The following is a 22,089-nucleotide window of genomic DNA, read 5'->3' as shown; positions in this document are numbered from 1 at the left end:
TTCAACCACGTGCACTCACCTACACCTGCCTGACCACGCCTACATCCGCTCACATATAAACGGGGGCATGGCCCTACTACCAGCTCCTTCCCTACTTTCACCACCTGGAAGTCCGTGCTGCAGTGCACCTTCTTCAGATCAGTGCTGTAGTAGTTAGTGTTAGTTAACACATTCCCGGCCATTTGGATCCGTCTAATATCACTCTAGACAGCCAGCATTTCTAAAACAGACTTGCATAGTCCGTGAGGCTGTTTGTAGAGCTAAATCTATACTTTATAGTATTGCTATCTGTCCATTCTCATTGTCAATTGACACCATAAACCGTCCCTTCAAAATGGCTTAAAGAAACAATTTTTTCATCAATAAGTTCTCATTTTATAGCATCTTGAATATAAGCGTTATATGGGATTTCGGCTGGTATATTTCCTGGAAGGCGAGATACAGGGCGCTAAGCTACTAACATTAAATCCAATGGTATTTCAGCTATAGAGAAGCTACAGTTAAAAATCAAACTGCATATGATCGGTATGACGGTCCACCATGAATGCATGAAAGGGGGGGAGGCGGGGGACGTCGTTTCTGATTATTGATTACCAATAACCGTGTTAGCTTCAGTAGCTACATTCGCTGATCGGGTGGATGGCTATCATAACAAGGCCTGATCTGCGTGTAATTTACGTGAAAAAGATCTTACCGTGGGCCGGTTGGATCCCCCAAAGGATTTCCCAGTTATCGATCGCCATCTGGTAGATCAATATGTCCATTGGCTGATCATATATTCCTTTACTGCACACTGAAATCCGCGTCCCAAAACGTATTCCGTGCTACATGCTATAGGCATAGCTTCAGGTTAGCAGAAAACTACATTGGAGATCCAGAAAAAACAAGACAACTTCTGCCACAGGGAACACTGCATTATCGAGATAGCGCCCCTAAGAGGATCTGGCCGGTAATGCACTTTTTCGAATTCAAAGAGTAGGGTACTTCTGCAGTGCTGCTCGGTGACATCGAGTAGTTATTCAAATGGAATAAAAGCCAAAACAACCTTGCCACGGACATGTCCGAGGATGGCCCTCTAGTGGTGGATCCGAAAGTACGCAAAGGGAGTTGCGTGCTTTGTTCCCCGAGCTCATGACGGCAGCGGCCCGTGCTAACGGGGTGCCGCTGCCGACGCCACTGCTGGCACCTGTTCCCGATGACATGATAGGTAATCTCTGGCAACGCCGTCCTGTGAGGGAGGCGAGCGTTGTCTGCCCGTTCTTCCCTTCAATGGAGGCCTACGTGTCGCGGGGACAGGTAATCCCCCGCATCATCGGCCTCACCCCCACCTACGTGCCTTTCACGCGGGTGGTGGGCTTGGTCCAGGGGTTAAAGGAGGGGGTGCCACGGCTTGATAGTCTGATGGCATATTCCCAAGGGGAAGTCGGCTAAGCAGTTGGCTGTCTGGAGTGACCAGGTCTACATCGCCTCGACCCAGAGCCTAGCTGCGACGTCCAACATCGCGCAGCTAGCACGCTTCATGTCGGGGCTGATGGCGGGCGGAGTGGTACTGGATGACCACCAGAAGTACCTCCAGACGACAGGAGCCATCCTGCATCTCTCGCAGCTACAGGCAATAGCTGCAGGGAAGCAACGTGCCCTGGCCACTCTCATCCAGCGCCACCTCTGGCTTGAGCAGGCGGCGCTGACGGACCACCGGAGGATCCCCCTCCTCATGGCCCCTCTCCGACGCTGGGCTCTTCGGCTCTGCGATGCAGGAGATGGTGTCAGCCTGCAGGGACATGGAGGAGCAGCGGTCAATCCTACAACCCCACTTCCCCCGGCCCGACACCACCGCGACCGGAGGCGTGACGTGGAGACGACGCCGGAGCAGGACTCTAGCCGTCGCCACCGCCACTGCTGGCCCTCCCAGCAAGAAGCCTCGTGGACGGGGAGAGGATGGCGCCAGTCATCCTGCGCCCGGGGGGAACGGTAGGGAACGACGGGGCCAGACGGCTCCCCAGCACCGTCCCTCCGGGCCAGCTGCTACGCACGTGACATTTATCCCTTCTGCCCTCACATCATGTAAATACGTTTTCGGATCAAATGTAGCATTTGAGTCCGCAACTGGTGTGCTACTGTTAGCTTACAGAGTTATACATATGTAGCATGTAAACCAAGGACTTTTTGAGTCCCTCTCTTCAGTCTGGTATTTTTTCTTTGCTTGAGGGTAAAGATAAAAAATAGCGAGTGGCAAGTTTTCCGCACATAAGCCAGAGCCGTGGATAAAACCAGTTTTTTACACAAACAAGGTTATCGGCTGTGGTTGGCGTGTAGGATGTGAAGCTATTACACTACAGGTGTATGTGCTTTCATTTTAGCGCACTATACAACTGGTGTCACGGCTCTGCCTTTTTTATTGCGTCATATCAGGGGTGATGTTGTTGAGGGGGGTGGACAAATAACGCCCCCCCCCCCCCCCCCCGGATATAGTTATATCCTTTACGAAACTGATTGGCCGAGAGGTTGTGCCTTTCTACCCATCAGTCTCCCTGACGAAGGTGTTCTCTCTCGTCACAGGGAGGGGGGGGGATTTCCCTGTCTCCCACACCAAATTAGGATAGTGGGACACGGGATTTCCCCGGCCATTGAAGACGTCACAGGCACGTTTTCTTATTGGCCAAGAGACATGTCCGTGAGTTACAGGGCCTGTGCTACAGACCGCTGTCATTGTAAAGGATAGATGATGCGATGCAGTCGAGACTGTTGGTCCTTCTGCTCTGCTCTCTAACAGTAGTGTATATTGGACCGTTTTGTCTACTTAGTCCAATCTGTTACATGAACCTTTTTCAATTGTTTCACTCACGTTGAGGTGTCTCTGGGAAAACCGCTGTCTTCCCCTCTTACATAAAGAGCAGAATTGGCGGGTTTTTATTCCCAGGCTCGTCGTATAAGAGCCCGTGTTTGTGTCTCTAGTACCGGCTTCCTGCTGCTCGTCCCAGACAGCGAGGGGGAACATTGTGGGGCTCTTTCTTGTTAGAAATTCGCTGTCACTGTTCTCGGGTTCTTTACGAGCATACACGCCGTTTCATAAAAGAAAGCAGCGTTTGGTCTTACGACGCCGATCAGCGCTGGCCCAGGGTGTTTTTCAATGATTGAATCCGCTTTTTGGGACCGGCGCGCCTTGGTTGCCCAACATCATAAAAACAGTTTTTTATGCGGTCGGCTGGGAAGTATTTTTGTATCTCTACCGAGCGCCAGTGCACTAGGTTAGACTCGAGGACTCGCGTACATCTCCGGGGGGAGATGACAGAGTAGATCGAACATTGGCAGGGGGGTTTCACGGCCGTTAGGTGGGCCACCGGGAGCGGTGCGTTCGCGTACTGACCGTCTTAGTGGCGGCCCCTGTGATGTTTTTGATCGACACGCGTACCTACCCCCCTCTTAGGACTGGGGGCAGTGCCGTGCCGGATCAGTTTAACCCGTTGTCCGCCGGGGCGCAGACAAGTTCTGGTACCGCGAAGGACCCTGAGCTTTTCCGGGGGGAAAATGCCAGGGCGGGCCGGACGTCACAGGGGTTGATGTCATGAATGTGTGTGTCATATAGATGCCACTATGAGTTGCCCTTAACAGTGGTGTGCATTGGTCCATACTATGTTGTACCCTTTTGCACAATGTTAGGTGGGTTGGTCCTTCTCCATTTGTTTCACCCCTCCCTCCCTGCTAAACCGGGGATGGGAGGGGGCTGTCGGGGAGGCTGCTTCTGTCAACTCCTCTATGCATCCCTGTGTAGGTCCCGGTCCTCCAGGCCCAGGCCGGGCCTTGCCCTCGTTGACCTGTTGGCCTGGGTTAACCCTTTTTAAACCTGAAACGCCTTGAACTGCATTGTATAGCCTGTGTATACGCACAGTTATGTTTCCGGGGTTTCTTAATGGGTTAAGGGAGCAACCATTTTCTGTTAATAAACATAGGGGGGTGATTGTCTTCCCGGAGTCGACTCTCCGGTTGAGCCCGAGTCTGACCCCGGCTGCCCGAGAGTATGCCCCCGCATGTTTCATGACGTCTGCCAATTGTGTCAAACTCTCTCTGAACCTCGACCCTGCGGGATTACTAAATTGGCAGGGTCAGGGTTCGTGGTGGAATCTGTTCGCTGGCGGAGTTGGCTAACTCCGACTCCACGAGGTTCGTGACCCCATGAGATTGTGACATGGTGCACGGCATACCGGTATACTGTTCTTACAGTTAGCCCCTTAGGCGCCTGCCTAGTCCGCAGTGCTCCGGGCGCAGGTCGAGTTCTGCTCTTGTTAAGACCTGTCGGCCTGGATTGAGGGATCAACCTCCTTGGAGGGTTGTCTCCCCGGTGCGCCAGCTGGCCCCACGACATTGTGGGGGGGAAGCCTCCTTGGAGCGCTTCGAGCGGCGTGCCAGGTGGAGAAGGGCCTTCACCTATTGTAGGCCCTGTCCAGTATGCTGGCGATGGGGGGGGTGGTGTCACCAGTGACCGTCTGGTGGGGTCTCGATGCCGCTGCCTCATTGACCTCGCCAGGCGCCTTTTCGGGGGGTCCTGGCCCCCGGGATGTGGCCTGGGGCTGGGGCCTCCTCCGTGCCCCGCTGCTACGGCCTTGCCACGAGGTCGTTTTTTTTTTACTCCGACCCCGCGATGTTGGGGGCTGTGACGTGGGTGTGACGTGGGTTTTTTGCTTCACGTCCGTTCCCTGGTGGTGTGCGGTATGCGCAACCGAGTAGTCACAGGCCCTTCTAAACAAAGGTGAGTCCCGCGGTCTGCTCACCCTGTGCATTGAGGTACTGTTCCCTCTTCGCACAGTCGGGTCCGGTCTCCCTCCCGTCCCTCACTAAGGGGGGCCCGGATCCTCCCCGGTATTCTGATTGTTGTAAGGGATCTCAGCGGGTACATCTGTCGGGCTCTCCGCTCTGCTCCGCTCTTGTGTTCCAATAGAGCAGAGCGTAAAGCCATATGAAATATAATGAAGGTTATCCTATAACCCTAGTTATATGAATATGGCGAGCGCTCTGCTCTGACTCACTGAGGACCCCATGTGTCTTCCGTTTCGGCGGTGAAAGACTGGGGAAGGAGCTGGTAGTATGGCCATGACCCCGCTTATATGTGAGCGGATGTGGGCGTGGTCAGGCAGGTGTAGGTGAGTGCACGTGGTTGAACGTTTTCATGATAGCATATGATTAAAGGGACAGTTCCAATAGAGCAGAGCGCTCGCCATATTCATATAACTAGGGTTATAGGATAACCTTCATTATAGAGAGATATTATTTTGTTATATAAAATAATATAAACAATAATTGTATATCCATACAGAGGAGGCATACTTTAAATATATTAAAATGATAAGGCATCTTTGAGTAAACTTCGAGTATCATTAAGTATCTTGAGGCTGAAGGCAGAGTGTCGTCTTTTAAAAAAAAATCACAATATGATCACCCTTGAAGTTGCATGATAATTCACTTAATAAAATAATGACGAGTCAGCCTCCTAAAAAGACAAAACTTAGTGACACGACTCACATCGCCGCCGCCAACTCATGCTGATGTCCCGAGGGAGAGTCGAACTCGACAGACCGCTGCACTAAGAAGTGAATTCACCGGGGACTTCAAGATGGTGGCCGTGCAGTAGACAACTCACACCACATGCTCCCGGTGATAATTGACTAAACTATCTGAAAACACGGCTTAAATCCGAATACCCCCAGAGAAAAGCGAAGGGGAAAACAGTTTCAAGACTACTCTATTGAGAAAATGAAATGGAAAACTCTAGAGTCGGAAGGAAAAGGCGATGGAGAGTCGGAGATAAATAGGCGCTCCACTAGGCACAGACAGACCCATGTACCGGAGGCTTTGGGCCTAGGAGCGATTAGCAAGAAGCTAACGGCGGTAGACACCAGGACACAGATGGCTAGTAGGGCTGAAATAAGCGCTGGCAAAGAGATACGCAAGGAAGAGATAGCAGCGGGTGTGGAGACTGGAGAGAGAGAAGGAAAGACGGCTATGACAATGGAAAACATGCGCTCGCTATTGAGAGAGCTCTTGTCAGAAGAAGCCGAGAAGAGAAACCAACAAACAATGGAGGCCATGCGCGCACTGTTGAAGGAAGAAGCGGAAAGGAGGGACCAGCAGTTAATGGGGGAATTTGCACGGTTGGAGGAAAAGCTGGAGAAACAAAACAAAACTTTATTGGCAAGTTGGGAAAGAAAGATAAAAGACGGGTGGATGGAAAGATGGAGGCATGTGAAGCTACCGTGGCTAACCTAGAAGCGAGGATGAAGGAACAGGAGAGACGATACACGGAAAGAGAGGCCTCGTTGGATAGCAGAGCTACGGACCAGGATCGTTGGGAGAGGGAGTGCCAGAGGCTCCAAACTGACAGTAAGGAGATGGGAGAGAATATGGAAAATATGATCAACTATGCTAAACGGACGAATCTGAGAGTGATCGGCATACCAGAGGAACAAGACCCGAAAGGACCGAGAGGAACAATGACAGAATACTACTCAAAGATACTCGGGGGGCTAGCGGGGGTAGGAGTCTTCACTAAAAATCCCAGGCTGGAAGCGGCGTACAGAGGGGCTCCCGCGAGAAGGAAAAAGAGAGGTGAAAACGGAACCGGGAGGAGGCCACTCATAGTGGTATTCACCAACCAACGGGACAAAGAAGCCATGCTAGACATCGCAAAAAAGAAGCGAGTTTTGACACACGAAGGATTACAAGTGAGGATATACCAAGACCTCGCCCCGTCCCTGGTCAAGAAGCGGGAGGAATACAGGGAAGTGAGAGACTACTGCTTTCAGGGGAAAGGACAGACAGGCTTTGTGAGAGGAGCCATTCTGAAGGTGACGTGGGAAGGAAGAACTACTTTGTGTGATACTCCGGAACAAGCACGACGAGCCTGTGGTATGACGGTGGGGACAGACCCAACGCGACTGAGACAGACACTTGCAGGGAAAGGACCAGAAGAAGAGCAACAGGAGAGACCGCCACAGGTGGATGACACGGGTAGCTAACAATGGTATATAGAAGGGAGGGGAAGGGAAATAATCTATAAAATCGGGCAATTTCAATGGTTCAATATATAGGCTGTACAGGTACAGAGACACTATGGATTGTAATTTCTGATTGAATTCTCTAGGAGAAATACCCCCATTCTTGAAATGCAAGGGAAAAGGCTTGTATATATATGGCAGGCCCCCCTTCTTGCCGGATAATTGATATGAATATAAGATATATATAGGGGCTTTATGTAGGAATAAGAGGTTCAAGGACCCAACTTAAAAGTGGGAAGGGGGGGGGGGGGGGGGGGGGGGGGGGGAGGAGAGAATGGTATATAATATGGAAAAGGGAAATTTCAATTTTTAAATATGTGGAATGTGCAGTTATAGTTAAGTAGTTATAGTTAGTTAAGGGCACTATGGAGAGACCAAGGGCCAAACATAGACAGAAGGAGGAGTGGTTAGCTAGGAATGGGGAAGGAAGGGAAAATGTATATTTCATAAAGGCACTGCAATTTTTGGTTTAGATAGGGGAAACTAATAGAGAGGGAAAAATGTATAGGGTATAAGGTCTGGCGACCTCTACCGTTCAGTATAGGTACTGGACACACACCGACAGGTAAACGGGATAGTTATATAGGAACACTACAGAGAGGTCAAGGACCCAACATAGGCGTGAGGAGGAGTGGATAGTTAGGATTTGGGGAGGAAGGGGAAGGGTATAATACATAAAGGTGCAGCAAGTTCTGATTTAACTCTACAAAAGATACCCCCCTTCTTAACGGGTAAAGGGTATAGCTTAGAGGTTTCCGTAGGTCATATCCCCTTTCTTAACAGGTATTGGATATGGTCGATGCCCGGTTGGTGGCGGATTTGGTTTTGTTTCAATGTTTCAATGTTTTAAGGTGATAGAGATCCAGGAGTTTAGAGGCTGAAATAGAGGGTTCCTCGAGATGGTTACGAGAGGAGGAAGGGGGGGGGGGGGGGGGGGTAGGGATACAGGATCAAGTTGAAGATAGTTTAGTCAAGTTGGACTTTAAATAGCAGAAATGAGAAAAAGGGAGCATGTGGTTAGAGCATACTAGGAGGGAAGAGCGGCAGGAAAGGGCTGTCAAAAGGAAGCAGGAAAGGACCTGTAGGAAGTCGGAAAAGAGGAGGGTCAGAGGTCCGTGCCCAATAGGGGGGGACGTTAGCTTTATATGTGGGGTTTGGGGGTACTTGTGTTTTTTCTCTTTTTTTATTTATTATTACAGGACACTTCGGCTGGATCACCACATCACAAAACATAGAGGAGAGAGGGGGGAGGAGGGCAAGAAGAGAATGGGAAACATAGGACATAAGGATGAGTAGGAACGAAATAAAATATATGAACTGGAACGTGAGGGGGATGAGCCACATTATTAAGCTAAAACAGATTCTAGGGAAGATAAAACGATTTTTATCTACAGGAAACACAGCACTGGGGAAGATCTCAAGAGGGTTGAGAATAGATGGAAGGGACAGGTATACTCGGCACCATTCAACTCACAAGCTAGAGGAGTAATAGACAAGTCGATACCATTTACTTTAAGAAATAAAATTGTAGACCCGGGAAGGAGATTTATAATATTAAGCGGTACTATAGTCTCCACGCAGGTGAACCTAGTAAATATATATGGACCAAACAATGATGACCCGCTGTTTTTTCAAGAACTGTTTATGAAAATGGCATGTCTCACAGGCCAGTTCATCATGGGGGGAGACTTTAACTGCGTGAGGAGGCCGGAATTAGATAAATCAGGGGGAGTGGATACCTCCCACGGAAGAACAAGGAAAGTGATAGATACGTTTATGAGAGACCTCGATTTGGTTGAGATATGGAGAAAACTAAACCCAGGCAAGAGGGAATATTCGTGCGCTTCAAAATTACTAAGTAGGCCATCGTTCTCTAGTTGTTTCGACAAGCTTGATATCTAAATTTACAGGAAGTGAATATGACAGTAGATTACTGTCTGACCATTCTCCGATGACGTTAACTATGAACATGTCGGAAATAGCGAAGGCACCCCCTAGATTCAGACTCCAAACCAAGTGGCTCAACAACCCGAAATGTATGACTTTTATAGATGAAAAAATAGACATATACTCCATAAATACAGACCAGACAAGTGCAACGATGAGATGGGAGGCATTTAAGGCGTATATAAGGGGAGAGATGATAAGCTATACTAAACATAAATCTAAGGAACACTATAAGCAAATGGAGGACATAGAAAGACGGGTAAAATAGATAAATAGATAGAAACTTTATTGCCATTTCAACACTGTTGATTGGGATTTGTCTTGGTGCCACGTACAGTACAGACAATGTTTTTTTTTATCCACTTTTTCTCCCATTTTCTATATTTTCTCCCATCCCAATTTCGTATCATCCAATTCAACCCTCCCCTGTCACGAACGCTGTTTCTTGCCTCCCACAAGCCGGCTGCAATGTGGACTAAGTCATACATAGCACAAGTCCCCTCCGGTACTTGAGGTAACAGCAGTCGCATCTTTTCACCTGCGCAGCTCGATCTCTCAGTGGTGAGGAGTAACACGTGGGAGGCTCACGCTGCCCCCGACACTTCCTGATTCTACTGCGCAGGCGCACCAACCGACCTGTAGGAGTCGCTGTCCACAACGCTTGATCCCCACCCATCAGTTTCCCACCCCCTAATACGGCCAATGTGTATTAGTATGAACGACCAGCTAAACTGAAAGCAAATGTGGAGCGCTGGGCTCGAACTGACGAGCCCAGCGTCTCCAGAATTTTGTGGCGAGTGCCTTGCCCACTACACCACGTAGCCGCCCTACAGTACAGACAATGTTAAAAACATACAATATAAAAACACAAGAATACAATATAAAAACACAAGAGTACAATATAAAAACACAAGAATACAATATAAAAACACAAGAGTACAATCCCCACAATAAAGAGTTTTACACAAACAATTAAAAAGAAAAAATGCTACAATACCTAAAATAAATTCCTCAGTGTACCAGTTTTAAAGTGCATATTGCCTTAAAGTGCATGTTGGCTGGTGCTAGCCCTTGTTGTGCAAAGTGCCTGTACATTTGTACTCGAGTTCAGGTGACGGACAGCCTCGGGATATGTACTGTTTTTAAAACGGGATGTCCTGCACCTGAGACTTTGGAGTCTTCTGCCAGAGGGAAGGGGGTTAAAGAGGTCGTAAGCAGGGTGAGAAGGGTCCCTGGTCACCTTTTCCCCTTTCCGCCGGATTTGTGTGGCATAAATGGAGGCCACAGGGTCCCTGATCACCTTTTCCCCTTTCCGCCGGATTTGTGTGGCATAAATGGAGGCCACAGAGGGGAGCTCACAGCCGATGATTTTTGACGCTGTGCGTACAGTACGTTCTAAATGTCCCCTATCATGGACGGTGGTGTTTCCGTACCACACAGTCAATGAGAAGGTAAGGACACTCTCTACAGTGGCTCTATAAAAACTGAGCATCGCCTCCCTGGACACGCCAAACTTTTTAAGCTGGCGCAGGGAGTGGAGCCTCTGGTGGGCTTTGCTAATTATGAGGCTGGTGTTAACTTCCCATTTTAAATTACCGTACTTTTCGGACTATAAGCCGCTGCTTTTCCCCCCATTTTTTGACCCTGCGGCTTATATAACGGTGCGGCTTATATGTGGACAAAACCCGAAAATCGAAATATTGCTTTTTTTACTGCATTGAAATGTTATTTATCTGTTCCCTTATTTACTGGGAACTTAAAGCTCAATATAAGAACGGCCATGCACCACCATTCACAGAATGGAGAAAGAGCCATCAATCTGTCAATCCTTTCCGTGTCCGGGCCGGGTGAGGTTTCCTGTGTTGAGTCAAATTAAGCCGCAGGCTCCACTCCTTTCATATGGTAATTAAACATTAAAACACATGCGGCTTATAGTCCAGTGCGGCTTATATATGTACACATCATTCAATTTAGCTGCTGCAGCTTATAGTCAGGTGTGGCTTATAGTGCGAAAAGTACGGTATCACATATGGTGATGCCGAGGAATTTGAAGCTGTCCACCCTCTCCACCTGCTGGCCGTTTATGTACAGAGGAGGGTGGACTGCCTCCCCGCGCCGGAAGTCAACTATAATTTCCTTTGTCTTGGAGATGTTCAAAAGCAGGTCGTTCTCCTTGCACCATACAGCAAAGCTATCGACTTCAGCTCTATAGGCCGATTCATCCCCGTTCTTAATTAGTCCCACTACTGTTGTGTCATCCGCATATTTAAAAAATCGAACAGAATCAGAGTGGGAGGCACAGTCATTAGTGTATAGACAGTAGAGCAGAGGAGAGAGAACACAGCCCTGGGGGGCCCCGGTGTTCAAGGTCCTGGAACTAGAGAACAAACAAAAAAGAAGTGGAAGAACAGCTATATAGGGGAGAAGACCCAGCAAAACAGAGAGAACTACGGGTATTAAAGGCCCAGTACAAGCATCTATCCACTACAAAGATAACATCGGACTTACAGTGGCTAAAACAATCATACTACAACCAAGGGGAAAAAGCAGGCAAGATACTGGCATGGAGAATTAGAAAGGCACAAACGGAAAGGATGATAAATACGATCAAATTGGGGAATGGGGTGGAAACGAATGACCCAATAGAAATAAATAACACCTTTAAAGAATATTATGACAAATTATATAAATCAGAATACCCAAAAGACACAGAACAACAAAATGAATTCCTGGACAAGTTAGAATTCCCAAAAATAACGGAGGAGGAACAGAAACAGTTTGAGCAAGAGCTAACAATAGAAGAATTAAACGAGGCGCTTACGGTTATGAATAGCGGGAAGGTGGCGGGCGCAGATGGGATACCAACAGAAATATACAAGAGATTCGCAGGGAAACTGCTACCCCACCTACTGGAAATGTTCAATGAAGCATATGAGGAGGGGACTTTGCCTCCATCCTTAAGATCGGCGATGATTTCGGTACTTAAGAAACCGGGAAAGCCACCCTCAGACACAACTTCATATCGTCCTGTGTCCCTCATGTCCTGTGATACGAAGACTTTATGTAAGGCGCTAGCTAGACGCATAGAGAAGTCGATTCCACATCTGATCAAAAATTACCAGAACGGATTTGTATTGGGAAGACAGGGATTTCATAACATTAGGAGATTACTAAATGTTCTTCACACTAAGAAAAATGAAAAAGACCATGCAGTTCTGTCATTAGACGCCGAAAAGGCATTTGACAGGATTGAGTGGGGATATCTGTTTGAAACACTTAAAAGGTTCGGGTTTGGGGAAGGATATATAAAATGGATCAGGATTCTATACACAGACCCAATGGTCGAAATAACTACAAACAACCAAATATCGACACCGTTTAAACTACAGAGATCTACCAGACAGGGATGTCCGATTTCTCCGTTGCAATTTTTATTCGCAATCGAACCATTAGCGATGACGATTAGGCAGGACCCGGGAGTCACAGGGATGAGAATATGGGGAATGGAGCATCGCCAATACTATACTTAACGAAATTGGATACCTCAATTAGAAATGCGAACGAAATACTAGAGAAATTTGGAGTATTTTCAGGATATAAAACGAATCAAAATAAAAGCGCACTTATGTTACTTAATAAAAGAGAAAGGGAAAAAGCGCCGGTGCACGTGCAGTTTGCGAGCTCCCCCAAGGGGTTTACGTATTTGGGGATAAAGATAACCCCGGAGATTAAAGACTTAATACAAAGTAATTACGATCCAATAATGACAGATGTAGAAAATAGCCTTGAAAGATGGAGCAAATTACCAATATCAATGATAGGCAGAGTGAATATTATTAAAATGACTATATTGCCTAAATTCCTTTACCTATTCCAGTCAATCCCAATGCCCTTACCGGAAACTTTCTTTCGGAGATTGAAAACGATGTTCACGCGTTTCATATGGAACAATAAAAAACCCAGGTTGAGACTGACACTCCTTTACCTCCCGTATGACAGAGGAGGGCTTAGACTTCCAGATATGAGGCTTTATTACTGGGCGGCACAGCTCAGGACAGCAATGTTCTACTTTCAACATGCAGATATACCGGCTTGGATGGAGATAGAAAAAGAAGAGACAAAGATAACACTAGACGCATATATATATTCACGACAGAGTAACTTGTTGATAAAAAATACAAAGAACCCGTTCCTCCAGAATACAGTAAGGATCTGGCACAAGGCGCACTTACACTTAGGTAGAAGAGATAAGTTATCGGGGTATACACCAATCTGGGGGAATGAGGAATTTAAACCGGGAAGGAATGATGGGGGATTCAAAAATTGGGCAGAAAGAGGTTTGGGTAAGATAAAAAACGTATACTTAGAGGGAGAATTGATGACCTTCAAACAGATAGTAAGCACATTTGAAATCCCAAGATCACATAGATTTAAATACTTTCAAATCAGGAGCTACGTAGTCTCAAAGAACGGGGGCACAGAGGAACCACCCACATCCATAATAGAAAGACTTACGAGGAACAATATGGTGGGAAGAGGTCAATTATCCAAGTTTTATGATGTGTTGTTATCAGGATCGGATGAGAGCTCTTTGAGCAGTTTGCGGGCATGGGAGAGGGACATGGGGGTAGAAATAGCAGAAGAGGACTGGGAACAAGCATGTGAGATGTCACAGACACTTTCAATCAATACCAGATGTAAACTCCTACAATATAAGTGGATACATAGAGTATATATGACACCAGAGAAATTACACAAGTTATATCCTGTGATACCGGATGAATGTACTAGGTGTGGGGTAGAGATAGGGACCCTATACCACTGTATGTGGGAATGTGAGAAGACATATTGGAAGGAGATATTGGAACTCATATCGGAGATGACAGAGGTAGAAATCCAGACAGATCCTAAGTTATGTATACTACACTTATACCCGGAGAAGTTCCCAGCTTATATTAGAAAGAGGAAATTGATAAATTTTTGTTTGTTACAGGCCAATAGAGTGATAGCTTTGAACTGGAAGGAGATACAGAGACCAGGAGCTAAACAGTGGTTAAAGGAAGTGTCAGAAAACTTAGCAATGGAGAAACTAACATACCGTAATTCCTCTAATAGTAACCGGTATTAAATTAAAAACCGGGTCTCTATTAATGACCGGGTGCGCTGTTGAGCTAAGCAATTATAAGCCGGCCTCCTAATACAAGCCGGGTTTCATGTATATGCTGGCCTGGCTGTGCAGTAAATACCATATAATGGTATGGTGTTAATGTTTACCAAGAGAGTAAGCCTACCTCAGAATTGTATAAAACGAAGTTATTATTATTATTATTATTATTATTATTATTATTATACAAGTATTGTGATTGCACTATTTTACTTTATTTAACTTTTTTTGACCATTTCATACAGTACTTGGTTTCAATAAATGAACCCAGTACAATTTACTGGGTTCAAACTGACACAAAATATTGATTTATTCATTATGGTCCATTTGAAAATTAGAAATATAGGCCTCTCTCTTATACATGCCTCCTCCTAATACAAGCCTGGTATCAGCTACAGTTGAAACAAATACAAGCCGGGGTTACTATTAGAGGAATTATGGTACATACAGAAGGGAAAAACAGAGTAGTTTGAAAGGACATGGACATCGTTTATACACTCCCTGGAAATGTAAGAATCTAAAGGAGAGGGATAGGAAACATGAAAGGTAAGGGAGAGGAAAGGGAAAATGGGAGAAAGGTTTAGGGGAAGAAAAAAAAAGAAGAAAAGTGGATGGAGGTAGAGAAGCCGAAGGACAGTTGTTTATTTTTATCTTTATTTGTTTTGTTTTTTATTCATTTTATGTTATTTCATTAGTGTATCTTGTATTGTATTTTTATATTGGTTTATTTTTTCTTTTTATTTTTGTGCTGATATTTCCGTGATTTCTTATAGGTAATTTAAAGGAGAGCTATTTTGCCGTTCCTTTCACGGGGTGGGAACTTTTACACAGTTCCTGTGAGTCTATGGAACACCTCTGAAGGTTCTATATTTCTAATCAGGTACTGAAAAGCAGCAGTGTTCTACCTCAGGATCTTGGGACATTTTAAGGCTGGGCTCCTACCACTGAGTGGCCTGGGGCCAAATGCCACACCGACTGCCACATTATTAGGTGGTTGAGGAATCTTGGACAGTGAGAGTCGGAGACGTGGAACCTGTAGACATGAATCCACACAGCTGGGGGACGGTACTGGACACTGAGGAAGGCCATTTATAAAATAGTTCCCCTTTAACGATTAACAATTAAGCATTAACAATAATTGTTTCTATGGTAATATGTCTGCGGAAAGGTCAATTGTGTTGTAATTAGGGAAGGGAGGGGATTGAAGGGTGTCTTTTTTATTTTTGTCATGTGCTGTTGTTTGTATGTATGTATGTTTGTGTAAAAGAAAAAATGTACAATAAAAACAGTTTAAAAAAAAAAAAGTGAATTCACCTCTGGGTACCGTACCTATGCGTCTATTAACCCTGTTATGAGGAAGTGAGTTTAACTCGCAGCCCGCTTACTGCCACAGTCACTTCTCAACACACCTGTTTCTGTGACTGGATATACTCACGGACCTCCGTTACATTCCCCCTCCTGTACAGGAATTCATCTACAAAAAAATAAACACTGGACTCTGCACCAGGTCAGACACCAGAGGTGACTGCATGGTCCAACGTAGACTGACCACGTTTGGCCAAAACGTCCTGTCCATAAAAGGCAGTCAAACATGGAACAGTCTCCCCATTTCCATAAGGGAAAGCCCCACCCTTGCTTCTTTTAGAGGGCAACTAAAAAAATGGCTGAAGTCCAACCAGTCATGTGAACACATGTGACATGCTGTTATGTATTTGTACATTTCTTTACTGTTTTTATGTGTCCTGTTTTTATGTATTTGTACATTTCTTACTGTTTCTATGAGTCCTGTTTTTATGTTTGGGGACAACGGATGGAAATTAGCCTCGTGCTAAATCCGGCAATTTTTACACTCCACAGTGTTCATTAATTTTGCATTGTCCCGTCCAAATAAACAAATTAAATTAAATTACATTAGACATTGAGGGAAATTAAGATTCTCAGATTTTTTACAAACCGCCGCTTATCAACTAACCGGTTAATCGGCAGGTGACGTATGTTGCTCAGTAGTTGCTGATGTCTGCTCAGTAGGTTTGAGTGTTTTGCTCAGACCGAAGAAAAATTAGAGGGAACATTGGTTATAGTATAATATGGCTATAAGGCTATTCCTCAGCATTTCAGGAATTACCCCAGACCGATCTATATATCTATATAACTTGCGAATGTATGCATGGAAAATTATCTCTTTTTTGCATCTTGACCGGAAGAAAGTCACTGGCTAATGTATTGTATCCATAGCTATAATCAGGGTCATCAAAGAGAAGTCGCCTATTCTCAGTCCTTGCCCCACAATGGTGGAATGAACTACCCACCCCAGTTAGGACAGCCGAATCACGTCCAATCTTTCGCCGTCGACTAAAGACACACTTCTTCAACCATTATCTGAATAAAAAAAAATATATATATATCTAACCCTAAATAACCGTACTGTCATGCACTTGTCCTAATAAACTAACCTACACTGTAGCACTCAACACTTTGATGAACATTGTTGCTCAGCTGATAGAGTTGTGCCCTTCCTGATGGCTTGTCGTACAGAACTTGTAAGTCGCTTTGGATAAAAGCGTCAGCTAAATGACTAAATGTAAATGTAAATGTATAATATACAATATAGTTATAGCTCTACAAACAAGGTGACGGATTCCTATCTATCTAGCGGTGGCGTTGCTACAGAGGGCTGCGTCTAATGGCCGGCACTGAAAGTGTTAAGGCCCAATCAGTGATTTATTTTTTACCATATCAATGTGGGGTATATTCACATATATTCTTTTGATTCTTCTTTATACTTTGATTTGTAGATGGACAATAAGCATTCTTAACCCATCTTAAATGGGAATATAGATCCGGTTTACAAACATAAAAAGATTTACACCTACAAAATATCGCAATTACAATTTAAAGCTCATATATACCTGTGGTCTTGTTTTAGTCCTTGTATCAAGAGCTCAGTCAATCAACTAGAGATTGAAAATGTGACATTTGTTTTTGTTTTGGTGGTGGGGCTACCCAATTGTTTACGTTTGGATCACTGAGTGGGCCTTTAAACAAATTACAAAGAGTGCAGGCCAGAGAAGATGAGCAGCAGAGTTACCTCCAGACTGAGGATCCTCTTGTCGCGGTCCGACATCTGGCTCTTCAGGGCCTGTATTTCAGCAGTAGCTGGGTTCAGCTTTGGGTCCAAGGCTCGGATCACCTAGAAACCCACAAATCACTGTATTAATCAACAATGTAGGGACGCACCAGAATTTGACTTGGTTATCTGCACAAGAACTTAGAACAATCCACATTCTAACAGGACAACACACAGGGTACATCTCACATCATGCAAAGACAGCACACAGACGGACATTAGACTACACAACCATCTTGAATCATATACACACTATACAGCATAATATATAGACTACACTGCATATACTGTAGACTACAGCATAGTATATAGACTACAACACAGCAGCATACTATATAGACTAGGGCTGACCCCTATTAATCGATTAGTCGACTAATCGGTCGAAAGGGGCCGTAGTCGACTGGCCAACCTCTTAGTCGAATATAATGAAAAAAAATAAAATAAAAAAAATAAAATAAAATTTAAATCATTCTTTCCAAAAGAAAATAGGCCTAGAAGCGTGGCTAACGCTAATGGCACGCATACCAGAGGCTAACTGCCTATGAAAACAGGCACAGAGGCACTGAAAGAGGATTTCACCCATCTAATGAACACACTAGACTAGACAAATATCAAGATGTATCCATCAGTGGACCAATTGCATGCTTTTGCAGAGGACAAGAAGCCTTCAGTCGACTCCTTCAGACATTAAGCACCCCCACAGCCCAAAAAAAAAAAAAAAAAAAAATATATATATATATATTTTTTTAAGTCGACCAATAGTCGACTAACGGCAAATTTTGGCCAATCCTAGTCGACCATCCAAATCCTTAGTCGGGGACAGCCCTAATATAGACTATAAAGCATAATATATACTAGACTACAGCATAATGTCATACATAGTTTACAGTGTGTATTTTATACATATGTTATGCATTGCACCTTATTTTATGCATTGCATCTGCATTTTATGCTTATTTTTGCTACTGTGAAGCACTTTGAGCTGCAATTCTTGTATGAAAGGTGTTATCCAAATAAAGTATATTATTATTATATATAGACTACAGCTAAATATATTGACTGTACAGCATAATAGATTATACAGCATAATATATAGACTACAGCATAATATATATAGACTACAGCATAATATATAGACTACAGCATAATATAGACTACAGCATAGTACTACACAGCACTTGATGCCATAGAAAGAACAGTTGTCAACGTACATTGCGAGCCTTCTCCAGATACATCTTGTACCTCTCCTCCATGGCCCTCATATCATCATCCTTCTTCTTCAGAGCAGCCATCAGCTCATCCAGTCTCAGTGCTTGGGGAACAGATACATATGGCATAACTGGTGTTACAGTATCCATAAAGTGATACTAGGGCCGGGGTATAACAATCTTAATACAGAATACAGCACAACTGGTGTTACAGTATCTACATAATGGCAATAATGATACACACATCAGCTCGTCCGGTCTCAATGCTTGGGGTTAGATACATACTGTACAGTGCAATAGCTGGAGTCACAGTAGTATCTATATACTGTATACAATACACCAATACACCTTTATGGGCAAAATGAGCATACAATATCATAATGTATATTAGGGCTGTACCAAATAGTTTGAAGCTAGTTTGAATGTTTTATGCGTGTCTATTCATTATGTTTGAAATAAAACATTTATCGTAACTCCAAGCTGATCAAGCGTGTCCTAGAATTCCGTACGTAAATCTAAGCAGATCAAGCATGTTTTTAGAATTCCGTACGTAAATCTAAGCAGATCAAGCGTGTTTTTATGATTTATGAAACACAGATTGAGAGGTGTGTGTGTGTGTGGATCGTTTTTACGATTGTGGATTCTACTTTTGTGTTTGTTTATTTTTGATAGACCTCTAAGAAGAAGCTTCACACACGAATCCACACAGGGAAAACAGCGACATATTTGTCTCAAAATTCCGTACGTAACTCCAAGCTGATCAAGCGTGTCCTAGAATTCCGTACATAAATCTAAGCAGATCAAGCATGTTTTTAGAATTCCGTACGTAAATCTAAGCAGATCAAGCGTGTTTTTATGATTTATGAAACACAGATTGAGAGGTGTGTGTGTGTGGATAATTTTTACGATTGTGGATTCTACTTTTGAGTTTGTTTATTTTTGATAGAAATCTACCCCCATAAAAATATATCTTATATTATATCTATGGGTCTAATAACGCCGTTGGGTCTCAGTGAGCTGCTTCTAGTCAACATTGCAGAGACAGATTGTTTTTTTCATTCGTACATTTCCGTTTTATACCGTTTTGAATAGAGTATGGTTTGGGTGTTTTTCAGTAATTCCAGGAAAAGGCAAGAAAAATGCATTTGACTGTAATCCAGTCATCACGTTGTAATTTTTCAGCTGATTATCTAATAATCCTGAAATCAACGCTAGATTATCACTATTATGTCTCCTCGTCCATACATGAAATGACCGTCGTAGTGGGGCGCTCCCCCCCCACCCCCACGCAGCCAACGGTAATAAGCACATACACCTACACACAGATCGCTTTGATCGCGGTAGAAATAAATGTCAGTTCAACGATCAAATTCATATATGATGTTCTTACCTTGTATCTGATGTAATGCAAAAGAGATAATCCAAATATCTTATCGCAATTCCAAATAATGCTTGTGGAGGTCCGCACCACACTACCGACCGTTTCACAATGACAGGCGGGCGGGCGGAGTTACTGATGCCATCATTGTATAGAAGTGGCTCGCCTGAATATTTAAACCCTGTCCAGATCGCCTCCTAAAAGACACAAGCCCATTTTCAATGATGCAATAGCTCCGCCTTGCAGTAGAGGGCGGTGTTGACCATCTGCCAGCTCAGACAGGGTCTGAAGACTATACCAGAGGCTGCAGCTATGAATTATGTAAGGGATAATGTATAGCTACGAGGTCATTGTCGCAAAATAATTGACCGACACAGAGTTTAAAATACAGAGGCGCAGCACCGAGGTGTTTTAAACGTCAGTGAAGGTCAATTATTTTGCGACAATGATCGAGTATAGCTATACATTATCCAGCTTATTACATGGCTAACTTACTAACAAATATACCCAATTCATTGTACACCATCGACAAGACGAGATCAAATGCAAACGCAGTTGTTCTGTGGCTCTGTCAGCCCAAATAAAGTGATTATTATTATCGGCAGTCGGCAGGTCTGTGGTCTGATTGCACTGATGACTGAGTGCAGCTGTGCATATGCTGAGCAGCACTGATACAGTGTTGTAGTGGGCTTGATTGCGAACAGCTGCGCACAGCGGTCATTATTGCTTGGCAGAGGTCCGTTATTGTGTGATAACGGACCTCTGACGCGCGCTATTGACCAATCACAAGCAAGCATTTCGGCGATTGTGAAAACGCCATGTAATAAGAATAGATATAGCGAACAAAGGAAATAACGATCATAAAAACGAGTAAACTCGTTATTGGCGTTATTCGATTGGCGGCCAATAACGAGTAAACTCGTTTATGGTGCACATTGTGTTAATCACTTTATAAAAAATTTCTTTTTTGATTACGTCATAAAATATGACGACAGACATTCAAAGCTTCGTTCGAATACTTCAATAGAAACTTTGAATGTTAAAAAATGACATTCGGTACAGCCCTAATGTATATACATTTTCAGTATACTGCCCAGCCCAAGCCCAGTGGTTGCAATGTGTATTGCTGTGCTGATTGTGAGACGAGACATACAAGTATAAGTCAGGGCAATATGGCCAAAATATCATATCACAACCTGTCTAAGTTTTGACAGTATATGTGACTATTAAATTTTCCAGTACAAATTACAATTTGATACAAGGTATTTTTATCTATCTTTATTTTGAAACACAACTATACCTCCTGGCTCCCAGGCCTACTTACTGGTCTGCGTGTTGTCAGGCTGAAGGTCCTCCAGTAACTCCTTCTTCTTCATGATCTCATCCTGGGCTTCATTCAGCTGGACCCTGGGTGTCAAACAACACAGATGCTTTAAAGCTGCATTACGTTTCCATCAGTAGGAATACGGGTATATGATCAAAGATGGTGGTTATATAAAATTGCGCACTAGTCCTCATTCCAAATTATGGCAAATCCTACCTAACACACTGATATTTCACTCCAGTGTGACATTTGCATGTTTTCGGTACATACATCTGTATATTCATGAAGAGTGCATCACCAATACTGGCCGCTCTCCAGACATGCAGCCACCACCACCATTCACTTACACTATAAACTGTACTTAAAAATACAAATAAGCAAAGCAAATAAACTATACTTAAAAATACAAATAAGCAAAGCAAATATTTTTTATTAAGATTGATAATCAATGTGAACATCGGTGGTGACAATAATGCAAATGCTAGAGGTCGACTGCTCCTGAACTCCTATACGAGGTCTGTGTGCCAAAACATGTTCAAGTCAAGAGTTTTAATTGTCACGGCATACAAGTATACAATGAAATGCGGGTGGTCTTGCCCGCGACGATGTGCAATACAGTGGTACAACATATAATAGAATCAAATAAAAAAACAGTGGTACAACATATAATAGAATCCAATAAAAAAACAACATTGTGCAATAAACAGGTAACAGGTAACATGGTGTGACATCTCGGTATCTGTACATAGTATTTACAGAGCATATAGGACATGCTAGGTAGCTTTAGTAGTGCAATACACTGTTCCTGTTGTTATACTAATTTAAAGTGGCCTTTCCTCTTGGCCATAAGTGTGCGTGTGTGCGGCGTGAGTGTGTGCCCGCTCGTGTTAAA

General features: G+C 44.2%; 1 protein-coding gene across 1 annotated transcript in view; it reads right to left on the bottom strand.

Moving 5' to 3' along the window:
- Positions 1-22,089, bottom strand: part of hook1 (hook microtubule-tethering protein 1) — a 63,129-nt gene that overhangs the window by 4,870 nt on the left and 36,170 nt on the right. Inside the window, exons 18-20 of the mRNA XM_084307351.1 lie at positions 21,198-21,280; positions 18,499-18,599; positions 17,249-17,350 (exon numbers count right to left, since the gene is read on the bottom strand). Of these exons, the coding sequence (XP_084163477.1) occupies positions 17,249-17,350; positions 18,499-18,599; positions 21,198-21,280 (286 nt within the window). The remainder of the gene's footprint in view (positions 1-17,248; positions 17,351-18,498; positions 18,600-21,197; positions 21,281-22,089) is intronic.

Source organism: Notolepis coatsorum, assembly GCF_963971535.1.
Source record: "Notolepis coatsorum genome assembly, chromosome: 2".
In the NCBI taxonomy this organism is placed as follows: domain Eukaryota; kingdom Metazoa; phylum Chordata; class Actinopteri; order Aulopiformes; family Paralepididae; genus Notolepis; species Notolepis coatsorum.
Note: the sequence above shows the minus strand (reverse complement) of the source record. Positions and strands in the feature narration are given on the sequence as shown.